This window comes from Aquila chrysaetos, chromosome 23 (genome assembly GCF_900496995.4).
Source record: "Aquila chrysaetos chrysaetos chromosome 23, bAquChr1.4, whole genome shotgun sequence".
In the NCBI taxonomy this organism is placed as follows: domain Eukaryota; kingdom Metazoa; phylum Chordata; class Aves; order Accipitriformes; family Accipitridae; genus Aquila; species Aquila chrysaetos.
The window spans coordinates 4,531,881-4,546,485 of record NC_044026.1 but is presented as its reverse complement, the minus strand read 5'-3'; the positions used below and the strand labels follow the sequence as shown (position 1 = coordinate 4,546,485).

Genomic DNA, 14,605 nt, shown 5'->3' with positions numbered 1-14,605 from the left:
TAAGGATAATAAACATTCCACTATGCTCAAACAAAAATCCTCTTGCATCTGTCATACGTTATTAACATTATTAAAATCCACCAGAAAAAAGTTCAGCATCATCTATTAATTTAGCTTGCAATATTGAAATATTTCTCTTAATTGGATAAACTTAGTGTGGCAAGGTTATTAGTACACCCAGTACACACAATTGCTTGCTATTTCTATTGCAAAATTTACAAAGAATTACTCCATGCAAAAGCATGTTAATTGCAAGGATATCTAATTGCACATTTGAATGAATAACAATGCTTAACTATAAGCTTGTGCTTCACAGTATTTTATGATACCTGAAAATCTCAGACGACCCCAAACCTACTAATCATACCATGTACTTATTCTCAAGGTCAGTACAAGTCTTAAAGAGTCTTTGTAAAGAAGTCAGCCCATAAACCTGCTCACACAGAAACGTGAGGATCCCTTGGTAGCAAAGATCTAACAGAGCTGAACTGTCAGTTTCCCCACAAGCTGTTGACCTCAGAGTCATGCAGAATAGAAAGCAGCTATAGGTCAAGTATGGGTCAAGGGTAGATGCTGTGTGCAAGGCTCCACTGGATAAAAGATAATCACCCTCCCAATGCTTCTTTTAAGGGGATCTCAAAGCCCAAAAGGTGTGAGGGAGAGTACAACATTATACCCGTTGTCCAGAAACACACTGTTCCTGTCAATAGCCCCCTATTTGGTCTACTTTTAACCCTTCCATCAATGGAAGCAGAGAATATGACTCAGGCCAAAATAGGCTTGTAATGCCTTAACCCATAGGTAGTTTATACAGCTGTTTATCTCGTCACTTAAAATGTGGTTATCTCTAGCTCAAAAATGGAGGAGGCAGAAGTTTCCGAAGATAACCAACATGCTTCAATGGAGTTCAGGCCTGATCCTATCAAACTGGGATCTTCTGTCCTTTCACACCTTCACTGCACACTTCTGGTACTCCAGACCAGAAAACGTGTGACATGAAGCCAGCAGTCCAATCTCAGCTGCACTTGCTTGCTGTAACATGTTGTGTCCAACTCCTCAGAAGCTAAGGAGTGAAGGTTTTTTCTATGTCTCTATGCAGGGACAACCCCAGCCTCAACACCTAGCCTTCATCTGCCTAAACATAAGCATCTTGATTGTGTAGGAGCTAGAGGTCATGAAGTCAATAGAAGCTGCAGGTACTCCACATTTTTGGAAAAGGAAAAGAAAAACAGAGGTCCTTTATAATTGAAACCTGCTTATGAATTTAAGAACCTAAATTTAGACCTGCATTTGACAACTTTTTGACAACCTGTTGACTGACAACTGGAAATTGGGTCAGGAAATGGGAATTGTATGGTTCGCAACTTAACTGAGAGAGTGTGCTATATTTCCAACATTACCTGTTCTAGTTCTTCGTATTAAGACCAAAAACCTTCCCTTCACCATAAAATATATGATGAGGATGCAGCTTAACACTGATAATATCTGGTTTTAACTCAACCGATTTTAATCTTATTAAATATTTGGAGATAATCATTTTAAAGATATAAAAAGTTTGGGGTTTGATCACAGATCCCTGTTACTTCCTGATGATGCCAAAATAATTGGGTCTCCCATTAAACAGCATGATCACGATGGGAGTGTTCGCTGTACTTGCACAGTATTTCCATACCTATTTTCATTCAAAACCAATCAGAGGGGTGAGGGGGAGAAGGGCAAAAGGCAGAACACAAATTAACATTTCTGCCTGCGTTTCTAAAAGGATCACAGAAGAGGGAGCTAAAGGCCTATGAAGAGAAAGGTCCTCCGCTGCTGCTTTCCTACACCTTTTCTTCTTTGGGAAGGATAAATAGTAAAAGCCTTTTGCCTGCAGCAACTTCATCAACCAAGGCTGTACAGCCCATGGCCCAAAAACCAGACCTCATGCATGGAGTGTTTTTCCACACTCCCTAATGATGCTGACTTTGCTGTGCCTCTGTGGACTGAGAACGAGTCAGCACGAGTGCCAGGCTGACTCCACAGAGCAGCACCACTGGTCACCCATGGAGCCTCCAAAATGGCAGGTTTGCTGGCATGTTCAACCAAGAGCTGTAGCCCTAGTGCCAGCTCTGAGAGGACAGTCTTCTCCTACAGCGGTGCATGCACAGGGAAAAAGACCATCTTGTACAGTTTGATCTTTCTCTTCCTGGTCAGACTCTTCTCACTTTTTCAAGGACTAGAGGGGAGGTGGAACGGCACGGCCAAGGGCTCAGCTGTACCACATACTACCTGGACTCTGCAGGGGAAGCATAACTTCTTCCCCATGGGAATAATAATACAAACAGATGCTGGAGCCTCCATCTTCCATTGTAAGTGGGAAACACTGGCACAATGTCTCCAGTATATCAGCACTTCCCAGGAGCTGCACTGAGCACTAAGACCCATAGGTTTGCACCAGGTCCTTCTGGGATGGCTGTAAGCAGTCAGTTGGTCCCCCCATAGTTCTGGGCCACATTCTCTGCTCAGTCACAAGTACCTGCCCATGGCCTGGAAGACACTTAGAAAAAACCTTCTGTGACTCCTGCTGCCCCACACTTTCCTGTACAACAGGTAGGAGGAGATCTGAAACTTCTGCATAGGCCTTACCAAACAGCAACTCCTCCCTTCAGGCAGCATCAGATGACAATTTCCCAATTAAATCAAAAGCTCTTCCTCAGAGATTGGCATAAGCTTTCTGTGCCCAGAGTGTTCCTGAGAAAACGGGTACACACAGGAGTATACGGGCCCCAGGTACCATGTCAAGCACCAAAGTCCACACCTGGGCTGCACCTGAGTGTGCAAATATGTCACGATGCATGCTGTAATATGTAATTATGTAAATATATCACAGTGTGCTATGGATCCTCCAGTACAGCACTAATCTGTACTGGTGTAAACCAGGTGTACTGGGGAACACTGACAGAAGATTTTGTTTCAGTCAAGGATAACACAGTAGAGAAGGGAGGAACTGTTAAGCTTTTTCACCCCAAAGATTTCTAAATCAGTAGGGCTTCCTGTGAAATTGGGTGTTACCCTGGTGTGATTTTAGCTGCAGGCCAGCCAGGCACCTGTGCTGTGCTGGAAGCCTATTAGAGTAGTTCGATAATGATAGCAGCTCTAATATATCCCAGAGATTTAAAGGAAACCCATCTGTGTCAAAGAGATGATACAGTGCAATGAAGCAGGTATTGGGATGTGAAGTCCTGGAAGATGGGAGGATTAATGAGTGCACATCAAAAGGTTTTTATAGAGAGCTGAAGGAAATAACTCTTCTTGCTCCAGAAGCAAGTTTGAGACATACATTTCATCCTTCTTTCAGCACTTTTAGCATACTGCACATGTAATACTAAAAAGAAGAACTACTGAGATGTTAACACAAGTAGTAACACTCGTTTGTGAAAAGAAAAAATAAAACTGACCTGGATTAGTTTTATGGCTCCGCAATCCTTTTCTGAATAGCTACCACAAAACTCTACCTTGAAGTGGTGAATTCTGTGTGACATTAACATCTCAGCACCTGCAACCTTACTGACTCAGTGCAGCAATGGAAAAGAACAATGGGAGGAGATACTTCAACTCATTTAAATTCAGTCTTGGAAAAGAGATCAGGGGACTTGACCTCAGCGCATGAGGCTGCTCAAGGGTTTGAATTCTCTATGTCTGTGAACTCTAAACATGCAAGGGATGAAGAGGATGCTCTGCTGCTTCTTGGCATGGAGACAAAGTACAGCCTGGGATAGCAACACCACAAGCAGTTTCTTTATGAGCCACGGCAAAATACAGACAGGTACAACACAGCTTTGCAGAGTAAAACCTGAACACAGCTCTAATCTACCGAAGAAATAAACACATGTTGCAGCAAAATGTCAAATATGGCAGATTTGATGAAACCAATGCCTCCTTTATTCTACAAGCTATAATATGATAAGAAGGCATGATGGTTTTCTTTAAATCAAATTATGACTTCAGGCCTGATTTTCCTTTCAGTTATATTGTCCTGAAAGGGAACAGCTTCACAGAAGTCCATAAGCTCACACTCATGTAACACTGGTGAGAGAGAACAACCAGGCTGTACAGACCTATGCTTGAGAAGAATGGACCTTTTGAAAGACAAACATGAATACACACATGTACATATATATGCACATGGATAGATGCATTTCACCCACCTATTTCATCCCCTAGAGAGGAGTTCAGTATTGCACCAGCAGACATAACTACAGCACAGCTCCCAAAACCATGTGTATACAATTTGCCCAGTGGAATTTGGGGAACGTGCTTTTCCCATCCAAGAGTGGAGAAGGGAGCCTCCTTGCCATCTATTGTTTTCACATTCACCCTTTCTTTTAGCTCGCAGAATAGCTGGTCTCCTGTCAACTTGGAGTTTCGTTTCCCCTTGAACCGCACCCCATGCTTATTGGTGCTCAAATAATCTTTCATCGCCTTCTGCAGTCGAGGGTTTAGCATCTTGGAAGAGACATCCCCTTTCCAGAGCTTGTAAAGAAAGGATTTCGACATCGTGGAATATAGCCCATCCCAGTCATCAGATTCATCAAGCATCTGGCTTCTCCTGTGCTTTGTGCTCCTTCTCCTCATTCTTCTCTGATGGCTCCAGTCATTCTGTAAAATATTTACTTTTGGATTATCCTCATCGGCTGAGATGAATTTTGCTATCTCTTGAAGGTGGTTGTGCGACCGAGGCTGACCAGCAGCAAATAAATAATCGTCATTCACCTGGTAGAAAGCACTTTTTGATTTTCTTCCTACCTGGGATGGAAAAAACTCATCTTCATTTCTAAAGGCATCTTCCAAATCAGTCCATTTCTTAATACTTCCAGTTCCCGATTTAAATGTACCTAAGAGATCTTCATTGAGAAGTACCTCATTCCCATCAATGGTTTCGGAGAATGACGGATCGTGTATGGCTCCCATGATGACTCTCTGCTTGCCCTGAAGGGGCAGAAGCCTCTTAGTTTCGATGTAAGAAAAGGAACTGGGAACTGGTTCAGCAGTGTTGCTATCTGTAAAATAGATGAATATCACCAGAAAAAGCAGACCCCATGCAAAGATCCCAAACAGCATGAGTTGTTTCCATTGCTTCAAGTTAGGTTTCATGGCAATGCCTTTACCAGCTCCTCTGTGCCTTGAAGTATTGGTGAAGGAAAATGAAACCTGGAAAGAACATCAAATATTAATCAAGAATGGTTCTAAAAACAGATACAATTCAGAAATATCTTAACACTCTTTGATAGAAGGTGCAGATTTAATCTCCAAGCTGTAGCACGGAGGATTCAGAAGCAGAAACAAACTCCAGAGCCTGCAGACACTGTAGGAGTGACACGCTTTGGCTGTAACCACACAGTGACAGCTGCTAGCTACAAAAGAAGCTGGTGGCCAGTTTCTACAGTAACACTGGATCCTGCCTTCAGGGAGATCATGTGCCTGCCTGCTTCTGCTATACTGAGCGTAGCGTTAAGAGAGCAAAATCAAAACCCATGCTTGGCTGTATGCACAGTGGGGACAATATTAGCTGTCTTCTCTTTTGCCATTGAAAGTCCTTAGGCAGTGGGACTGTGAGCAAGCCTGTCCCCACAGGGACCAGGCAGGGACCACAAACTCTCAGCTGGACAGCCGTCCTCTGCCCACAGCCTGGAAAGGATGGTGCTCTGTGGATATCGTCAAGGAGGAGCAGGGGAGAGCATCACATGAGCAGGTCAGGGGGCAACCTTTTCTTTTCCTCAGCTGGTGTGAACAGGCACAGCGTCAGTGGGCCACATCATTTGCTGCCCAGGATCAGGCCCAAATAAGAGCGACTGTTGTACCTCTGCTATGGATGCTGCACATGCACTGAGGTGGCATGAAGGAGTTCTGCACGTCAAGGCGTGAGGAGTTTGCGTTTTCCAAAAAGGGGGATGGATGGCACAACTAACTAAATACATGCCTTTAGGATAGAGATTTACATAAAGGGGGTGGGCTGGGAATGTCAGACCTAGACTTGGAAATCTCTATTAATACCTGGGGATTTTGGACAGCTTGTGCATTGTTGGAGGGATGCATGGTCCAAAATAAAATAAAGTCTGACTGAGGGGGCTGTGTTCCAAGGAAAATACACTAGCACACTGCTGGATCATCACACACACTATGCCCTTACACGAACTTGCTTGCTTAATCAAGTGGTGTGGGCATCGGTGCCAAAGCTGGCTAAAGAAAGTCCAGCCCTCCCCTATCACAAGCCTTATCATTCACCTCCCTGCACCATAGTCATTGTCAGCCTCAGTTGCTACACTGCAGTGTAATTCAGTGTACTACTTAGTGACAGTTCGCTTACCTGATCAGGATTAAAAATAAGCCCCTTATTCTGGAGTTTTTCTAACCCCATTTGTTTCAACGACCACTTAATGGTGGGACTTAAGAGCCACTTGTACCAGCCAGCTGTGACCAGAAAGGGGAACGGGAGTGGGGGCAGGCTTGGATTTCATTAACAGTCTGTGCCTCGGGAGCCACTATCTCATCACACCGCATCCGAACAGCACACACAGCTTACACACCTCTGATAACACACTGCCTGCTTACACCTGACCATCAGGAGGGACCAAAAACACAGTCACCATACGCTATCACCTTTCTGCAAGCTGCTAAAGCACATCAAAGCTGAGTGCAAACTTTAGATCAAAGGTGTAACTAAGGCTGTGTTTTCACATCGAAAAGAAACCAGCAGTAAGGCGTAAGGCATTCCCCACTCTGTCCCTCGTTCCTGCACCCATGCCCCCACCGCTGCCAACACCCCTGTCTATGGGGCTCGCATGTTACAAACTGGACCAGTAAACTGATACAGCAGGAGGTTAGCGTGGGGAAATATAAGTTAGAGGGTTTGTTTCGTTTGGTCTGGTTTGGGTTTTTTAAACTGGGTCAGCTCCTTTATCCACTTCAGTGTGGTCACACATCCAGTTGTTTCAGCACAAATGAGGAGATTGCCTACCACAATGCAGAGGCGAGAACAAACCGCAGGTGGTATTAGCAGGGATACTTGAGGCTAGCATTTCTGCTGACCTCCTGGGAATGTGAGGCCACAGCATTACATTTCCAAACACAGTCTATTTTAATGATCTAGACAAAGCCTAGAACATTAAAAAGCAAGACTCAAGGCACATCCAAACAGAGAGAGGATTCATAATGTCACATTTGGATGACCAAATTTCATTGCAAACTCATTCATTTCTATTACACTGAAAAAAAAAATAATCATGAGTGCGATAACCCTGTGCTCCACACACGTTTGGCTTGGCTCACACAAACCACATGGAAAAAAGCTATTACTCCAACTGACCCATTTCCTACTTGCACTCTGCTGCTGCAAGATTGCTCTCTGCAGCACCCCGATGCTCCCCCCCCTTCCAATTTTAAATCACTGCAGGCAATGTCCTGTGGGAGTCGGCTTACAGTATATGACTGTTGTGCAACTTAGGTCTGCCCTGAAGTTATTGCAACCTGCCCACTCATCAGTGTTCAGATGGTTTGCATTTTTAAAACAGCATTCTTCGCCTGTCTGAACTGCTTTCATCCCTTTTTATCATTTTCCCTGCTGTGTTTCCCCAGCACTTTTCAACACGTGGCTTCCAAACTACTGTGTAAGTTAGTCTTTGCTCAGTCAGATACTTCTCCTGCTGAATATATATTTCTTACAGGATCCATAAAGGAAGCATCTTGCAGAATCTTTTTAACAGACAAGCTTGCAGGAAGTCGAAGCTATAAAGGAAGAGGTCACCAATATTTTCCACTGAGTCACGCAACAAGTCCAAACACAATTTAAACATAACCCATAACAAAATCTTATGCTTTTTTCCCAGTTTTGTTGAAGTTGGTAGGAAACAGAAAGGGTTTAGTCTTAATTCAGGTGTGAGACTATTGAAGTTTCTAATTGTCTGTGATCGCATGTGCTTGGTGCAGCAGACTGCCTCAGCATGAAGAATTAGTCTGGACTCCTAAATTTGATATTCATATTCAGGTTACAATCTGAAAAAGGAATGAGTTGCATCATTAATTATTTTTAAATCAAAGTGAATTAATTTTTTTTCCCCTAACACTTATAAGGTCATAAAAGCACACTTGTATTCGTCGACGCGCACATGTGAGCATGCACATGATTACCTTTTTCATGCAGCAAAAAATTATTTATGTAAAACAAAAAATCAGCATACAGCAGTATATCTGTCAACACTGCAAGCAAAAGGAGAGGCACCAGTGAGAATTAAATCCGAAAACTTTACACATTAACTACTGCAGAAGCTTATCTACAATCCCTTGTTGCAAGTGGGGCCTCAAAAAGGATACTCAAATCTCTTGAAGACCGGAGCTATGCAGGCAAATCTCTGTGCTGCTTTAATGTTTTTTGCTCACAAGAAAAGCCTTGTCCTCCAGCAGTACAGCTGAGCTGGAAGCGAATTCAAGGTCATTACTGTATTAGTTGCGAGAGGACCCCTACAACCTCACAGGATCCTGAAGGCTGTGTGTGGAAAGCTGCAGTAAGTCCAGAGAAATATCAGTTTATCTTATCTCCCTTTGCACTAAATATCCAGTCCTTTCTCCGTCAGCCCCTGCGGCTTCTCACACCTCACAATCCCCAGCTTTGGGAATGTCTAGGAGGAGAGGGCAGCCCCTCCGCACGCCCCCCACCCCCGGCTGGCAGCAGACCCCTCTGCTGCTCACAGGGGAATCTCCCTTGGTACCACCTGGGGATGTGCCCGGGCTCATACCCTGTGTTCCTGAAGGAAGCTCAACTCAATTGCGAAGAGAAAAGCATTTGTGTAGGAAACCAGAAATGATGATCGTAATTAATTACACTGGCTAAATAAAGAAAAACAGGTGGGTTTATAGGTGTAATTATTGAAGTCCACTGGATGCTTCAGGAAGAAACTTACATCTCTTTTTTTTCTGTATGCTCATCGTACAGCTTTCAAGCTGTCAAAGCAATTCTATACAAATTTTAAAATTAACGTTGCTTATTGTCTCCAACTTCACCACCCCTGCCATAGTCATCCTCCCTACTTACAATGAGACCGCTGGAGTCAAAGCTCCAGCTAAGGAGGACCAGAGGAACAAGTCTGCACCTGGGGAAAGCCCCCAAGACTTAACCCAACCCAGGTTCCTGTTGAGCAGAAGTAATAAAGCTGTTTGCCCCAGTAGCTGATGATCTCATTTTGCTACACATCTCCTATCTGATGGGCTCTTTCAATCATTAACTGATTTAAGCTCCAACTACCACATGGAGAGGGGCTTTTTTCTAACCCAGGCTGGTTGTTTGCATGAAAGCCATGGAAAGCATGGGGCAATGAAGTGGGCAGAAAGGGGAGACTTACTTATTTGCTTAATAGAAGTACTAGCAGCAGCTATGAAGAAGAAAGGCAAACCCCAAGGGTATCTTCGAAGCATCCCGGGAAATAAAGCTAATTCCCCAGTGGAAATTAAAGGCTGATTTTCCAAAACCAGCACCCATTTATGGGAAATTTCACTTTGTTAAGCTAAGATGCAAGAAACCAATGTGTTCCCCCTCCCCTTATATAGCCCATTGTTTTGCAACAAGGCGCACTTTTAATTTTTCTAAAGAAGGCCTCCTGACTATTTCTTAAATGAGAAGAGATGGATGAGGGACATCTTTTTTTTATTCCTTTGAAACATTCCTCCCTTTCAACACTGTCTATTGTTAAATTAATTTGTACAGACCCCGGCAGCTCAGAGGTCAGGATAGTTCAAGTTGATGTTCTAAGCTGTGCACTGTTATGTTAAATAGGGTTTTTCTTGGCTGCAGCTTTGTAGAGAGAAGGTCACCTCGGGGTTATTTGGGGTAGCAAATGTTAGCTGTGGGCAACCATTCCCAAAGGGCTGAGAATCAGACCAGGGTTTATTTGATGGAAAGCTTAGGCGGCCTGAACAGATAGCAAATGCTCCTTTAGTTTGCTTCATCTCTTAGTCAGCTAATTCCAGGGTATTAAGAAACCTCTGGCATAGGGCAAGACAGCTGGAGGCTGCATTTCCAGGGTGGGGAAACACACTCATCCTCTGATGTGGGAAGTGCCAAATTGGTTTTAGCATTATCACATCATTTCTGCGGAGCAAGCCATACAGTAGGCAGCAACAGACAGGCAAGCCTGTGGGGAGTGGTGACTGCCAAAAGATGTATATTAGTCTGTTGATGGCCTGGGCACTTGTCTTATTGGCTGTGATTAGGCCTCCTAATTAATTAATCTCTTTTGGATAACTTCCTTGTTAGTCCCAATAAATCTGGCTCCTTCCTTCAACGTTATTTTCAGAGGAGTCAAGCTGCATTCAGTATTATTTGTGGCAACATAAGAAAATGTCTTCTGAAACAAAGAAAAAACATCCAAACCACTCAGAAGTAGGATTTTTTTCCTTCTTTTTTCACTATTTCTCAGTGCCTTTTTAACCTACATTTAGTTACCTTCTTAGGCAAGATTCCTTGGGAGGTACGGAAACGATGGTATTGCTGACCTGAATCACCCGTTAAATGCGAGCCAAGCCTCCCAAGCCAGGGCATCTGGAAAGCGGAGTCTCAATTCTTGTTTGCTTCTGGGGATGCAGGCAGGCAGTGTGCCTGTTCTCAGGTCCTCTGACAAAACCTAGGATTTCAAGTTAAAGGGTGTGGGGGTGGAGTGGCTTTTTTTTATTATTATTTTTACTAATGACCCATTTCCAGGAGCTCAGGCTGTAAGAAAATTACCAAATATAGTGAGACTTGCAGTAAAACTCACTCAAGCTGGCAACCCGGCAGCTGGAGAAATGCTCAGTGGGGTTTCTGCCAAGGAACGTGTCCTAGATTATTCTGTAGGAGCATGGGGGCTTAGATGCAGAAATCTCCGGGTTTTAGTGGGAGGTCAAAGCTATGTTCTATGCATCTGATACCCACTCTCCACACTCCATCATCACGTTCAAACTGCCTGGCACTGCAGCCAGCTATCACTTTCCTAGAGCCCACAGTGCCGCCTCCACAACCCAGAGACCACATACAGGTTATGTGAGTGTGGGCTGACAGGAGGGAAGTAAAAATAGCTATACCAGCTCTTAGCCTTCACATGCAGACTTTCCCACTGCCAATGGAAATGTTCATCACAGCATCGAGGGCCAGGGAAAACCCGGCTTTGCAGTGACTGATTGCACCTCTCAGGTCAACCTCCATCTACCCAACTTGCAACATCTTTTCTCACGAGCCATGACAGCGGCTCTCACTGATGCACACTGAGATTCAAGACTCCTCTGAGAATTTCCTCCCACATTTCAGGTCAGGGGAGACAACGTAACCTCTCTTCTTTTACGGACTGGTTATGAGCTGACCACAGTCTTGTTATCGTAACTGGGTGTTTCTATAGAAATGTACTAAGTATCACTGCATGTGAAATTCAGAACAACTTCAGTGTAAATCGCTTCCAGACTTTTCAATCAAAACTACAAAGGGGCAGAAGTGTCACACAGTTGTGCTGAAAATAAGCAATTTTCACAACATAACTCAAATCAGCCCCTACAGCCTCTCAAGGAGCCCCTCACATAGCCAGGTACTACCTGCACTCAGCCTTACCTACTTCTGATCCCCCTTTTTTTGTCTTCTTGCCATACCTTTGCTGTGTCCTGGCCCTGTTCACAGTGAGATGCACAGGTTCAAGGGTGCTTCAAATTGTGGCAAATGTCAGCAGCGCTTGGTTCCACCATGGGACATGAGTGCAGAAACCACCACTTTGGCCATTGTCCCTCGCATGTCCTCACCCACAGTAGAGAAGCAGCTAAGGTATCTTTTCTGCTGTTGCAGAACTACTAGCTGGTGTGGACAGTTTTCGGTCATATTTCAGCTGCCATAGCACTGTGTCTTGATCCAAGCACCATGAAAAAAAACAAAAAAAACCCCCTTTTATCTTCATCAGTATAAAACCACTGCAAATATCCAAAGAGCGCAAGTCACTTTTCCAAAGTGAAATTCAGTATGCCACTGGATAATCACGGAGGGATCCAGCTTTGTACAAACACCATCCCGGCCGGCTACCCCTTTCCACCTCAGTAGTTCCTCTACCCAGGCAAAGTCTTGTGGATCAGGCCACAGAGATGCACGCAGTTTTTTCTGCGCTATCTTTGTGCATCTCTGCTCCCCGTCACAAACTTCAGGTTGTAGAGCAGCATTAGGGTCCTGGAAAGCCAAACATTGCGCTTTTGTACGAGGTGTGCAGGCCGAAATGGCAAGCTGGCTGCGGGTAAAAGCCAAGTGTGGAAACAAGGCGGTCGGACTGATGGCCATCGCTTACTTGCACATCCTCCGTTCATACATAACCACCTTATTCATACTTTTATTAATGTGGTGCACACTTTTATGGCTGAGGTGAGGTCGATGAGGAGGAAGCGAGTACACTGACGATGGGGAGGAAAAAGAAGGGGCTGGGGGGAGCTGGGAGGAGGCTGAGTTGGGTGGGAAGGAAGCCCGGCTGCAGGGCAGGAAGGCAGGGGTGAGCAGCAGAGAAACTGAGAAGAAACTATGCCTGCAGCACTAGTGACAGAGCAAAACAACACCTGCCAGAGGCAGGGACACCTCAGCACCGAGGGGGTGAGAACGGGAAGCAAAAACTTCCTCCCACCAGAACGATCACATCCTTCCCTCCAGGGAAGCACCGGGTGAGGTCTGCTACTGCTGAGGGCAGGCTCTGGCCCACAGCATCCTACCCCATTTCTCCCAAGCAACTGATGGGAAAGAGGCCACCACGCTCCTGCAACAGATGGGAGATCTGGGTGAGCAGCAGGACCAGCGCTGTGTCTTCCCCCCCCGTTATTCCGGGCAGCCCTTCCCAGGTCAATGTGCTGCTTCCCGCCATCCCTGCCTGTGGGGAAGGGGAGCCCCTTGCTCCCCTCTCACCCTACGCACCGGGGCACCCTTGGACTGAGCTTTGCATTGGATTAGCACCCAAAATAGCTGCACATATTTTCCCCTCTTCTACCCTGTGAATGTGGCTTCACACCCCATGCAGAGACGCCCCAAACTACAGGCACAGCTGGTGCCTGAGGACCCACAACTCGAGCAGGAGTAACTGCCCGTCTTCGCTACTGCCTGGCTTTCTGTGGGACTGATTCTTCCCTGCCCACAGAATAAGGTTTTAGACCCTTTCCCCCTGCAAAAGCACAGTTCAGGAGCACCCCATGCCTATGTTCTCATGTCATGTATAACTGAACGTGATGGCAGGAATCTCTTAATGCCACAAAACAAGACAGAGAGGCACAGAGAAATGGGTAGTCCACTCAGTGTCTAATAAAACATAAGAAAAAAAAATCATCCAGTCAACATACACAACTGTATTTGGTTCCCCTCCCTCTTTTTAAGGGACAGCTTTTGATACCGTACTTGCAAAAACACATAATTCAAAAAAAGGAAGGAAGTGCTTTGAGGGTTTTTTATTTAAAGCTTGACAGGATAAACGAATCACAGTCTCATTAAATCACACAAATCTCAGGCTGCACACAAGAATAAACCACGAGAAATAGGACGTTACAAATCCTCATGCAGTTCTACACTTCCAGCACAACAGCTCATTTTATTTCTGCTCTTGGCAAGGTTAGAATAAAAGGCTTCTTTTCTTTGCTCCATAAATGTTTTTAGATGCTATATTACTTGAACTTAACACAGCAGTAATTGCACTGAAAAAGGGCAATCTGAATTGCTTCCTGAAAGAAGGAAACGTTTATACTAACACGCGCATGAACAGAGAGCACAGTTACAAAAGGTCTGTTTCAATCCTATCACAAAAAAACTTGACCAAACTCACAAACTCTTCCAGGCAGAAATGGTTGGAGAATTTTGATTTTCCACTCAACAATGTTTCTGAGATATACTGATTATCCATATCTCAATATAGCAGTAAATTTTACATCTATAGAGTATGTTTCTACTGTATGTTCCAATAAAGCAAGTCCTATAGGCACTGTGGTTTGCTTGCTTTGTATTACTTTTTTATTAGACTCTAGTTTGTCTTTTTACAATTGTTACAGAAAGCAAGCAAGCCCTTGTTTTAAAACTCTAAAAAAGAACAATGGTAAATAAATTGTTCCCTATTTCTCAGCTCTATCTCAGTGCCAATTCCTATTTGTTTATGTCAGCAACATAACTGTAAGAGAGCATTTAGAAAATTATCATTGTTAATGTCTCATTTCTATATACTCATATGCATACATCCGAACAACATACCTTCTATAGGCTTATTTGCTCTAGGCTAAAAGCTTGAATGAAAAGTTTCACCCTGGAAGAAGGCCTGCCAAACTGAGGGATGAAGTCAGTTTAGCACTTGCTACATTACAAATACAACCTTAAATTGAAGTTTCCTGGACTGGAACAATTTTTTCCCCCTTTTTTGTATATTTTAATACTTAACATGACTATGCTGATTATAAGCCAACCTACACTAGCTGGGATGTTTTGTTTGGCTTCATAAAGCAAAATAATGTGGTATTAGTATTTAAGTTCTTTTTTTTTCTTTCTTTCTTTCTTTCTCTTCTCCATTCTGGCACTGTTTTATGCATTGCTCAGGGCAATATTAGTTTAAACTAT

At 44.1% G+C, this 14,605-nt stretch overlaps 1 protein-coding gene across 4 annotated transcripts in view; it reads right to left on the bottom strand.

Annotated features, from left to right (window-relative positions):
• ST6GAL2 (ST6 beta-galactoside alpha-2,6-sialyltransferase 2) overlaps positions 1-14,605 on the bottom strand; it is a 173,423-nt gene that overhangs the window by 20,401 nt on the left and 138,417 nt on the right. For all 4 annotated transcript variants that reach the window (XM_029998892.1, XM_029998894.1, XM_029998890.1 and 1 more), the window contains one exon: positions 4,188-5,190. In XM_029998892.1, coding sequence (XP_029854752.1) covers positions 4,188-5,133 — 946 coding nt within the window. In that variant the 5' untranslated portion in view covers positions 5,134-5,190. The remainder of the gene's footprint in view (positions 1-4,187; positions 5,191-14,605) is intronic.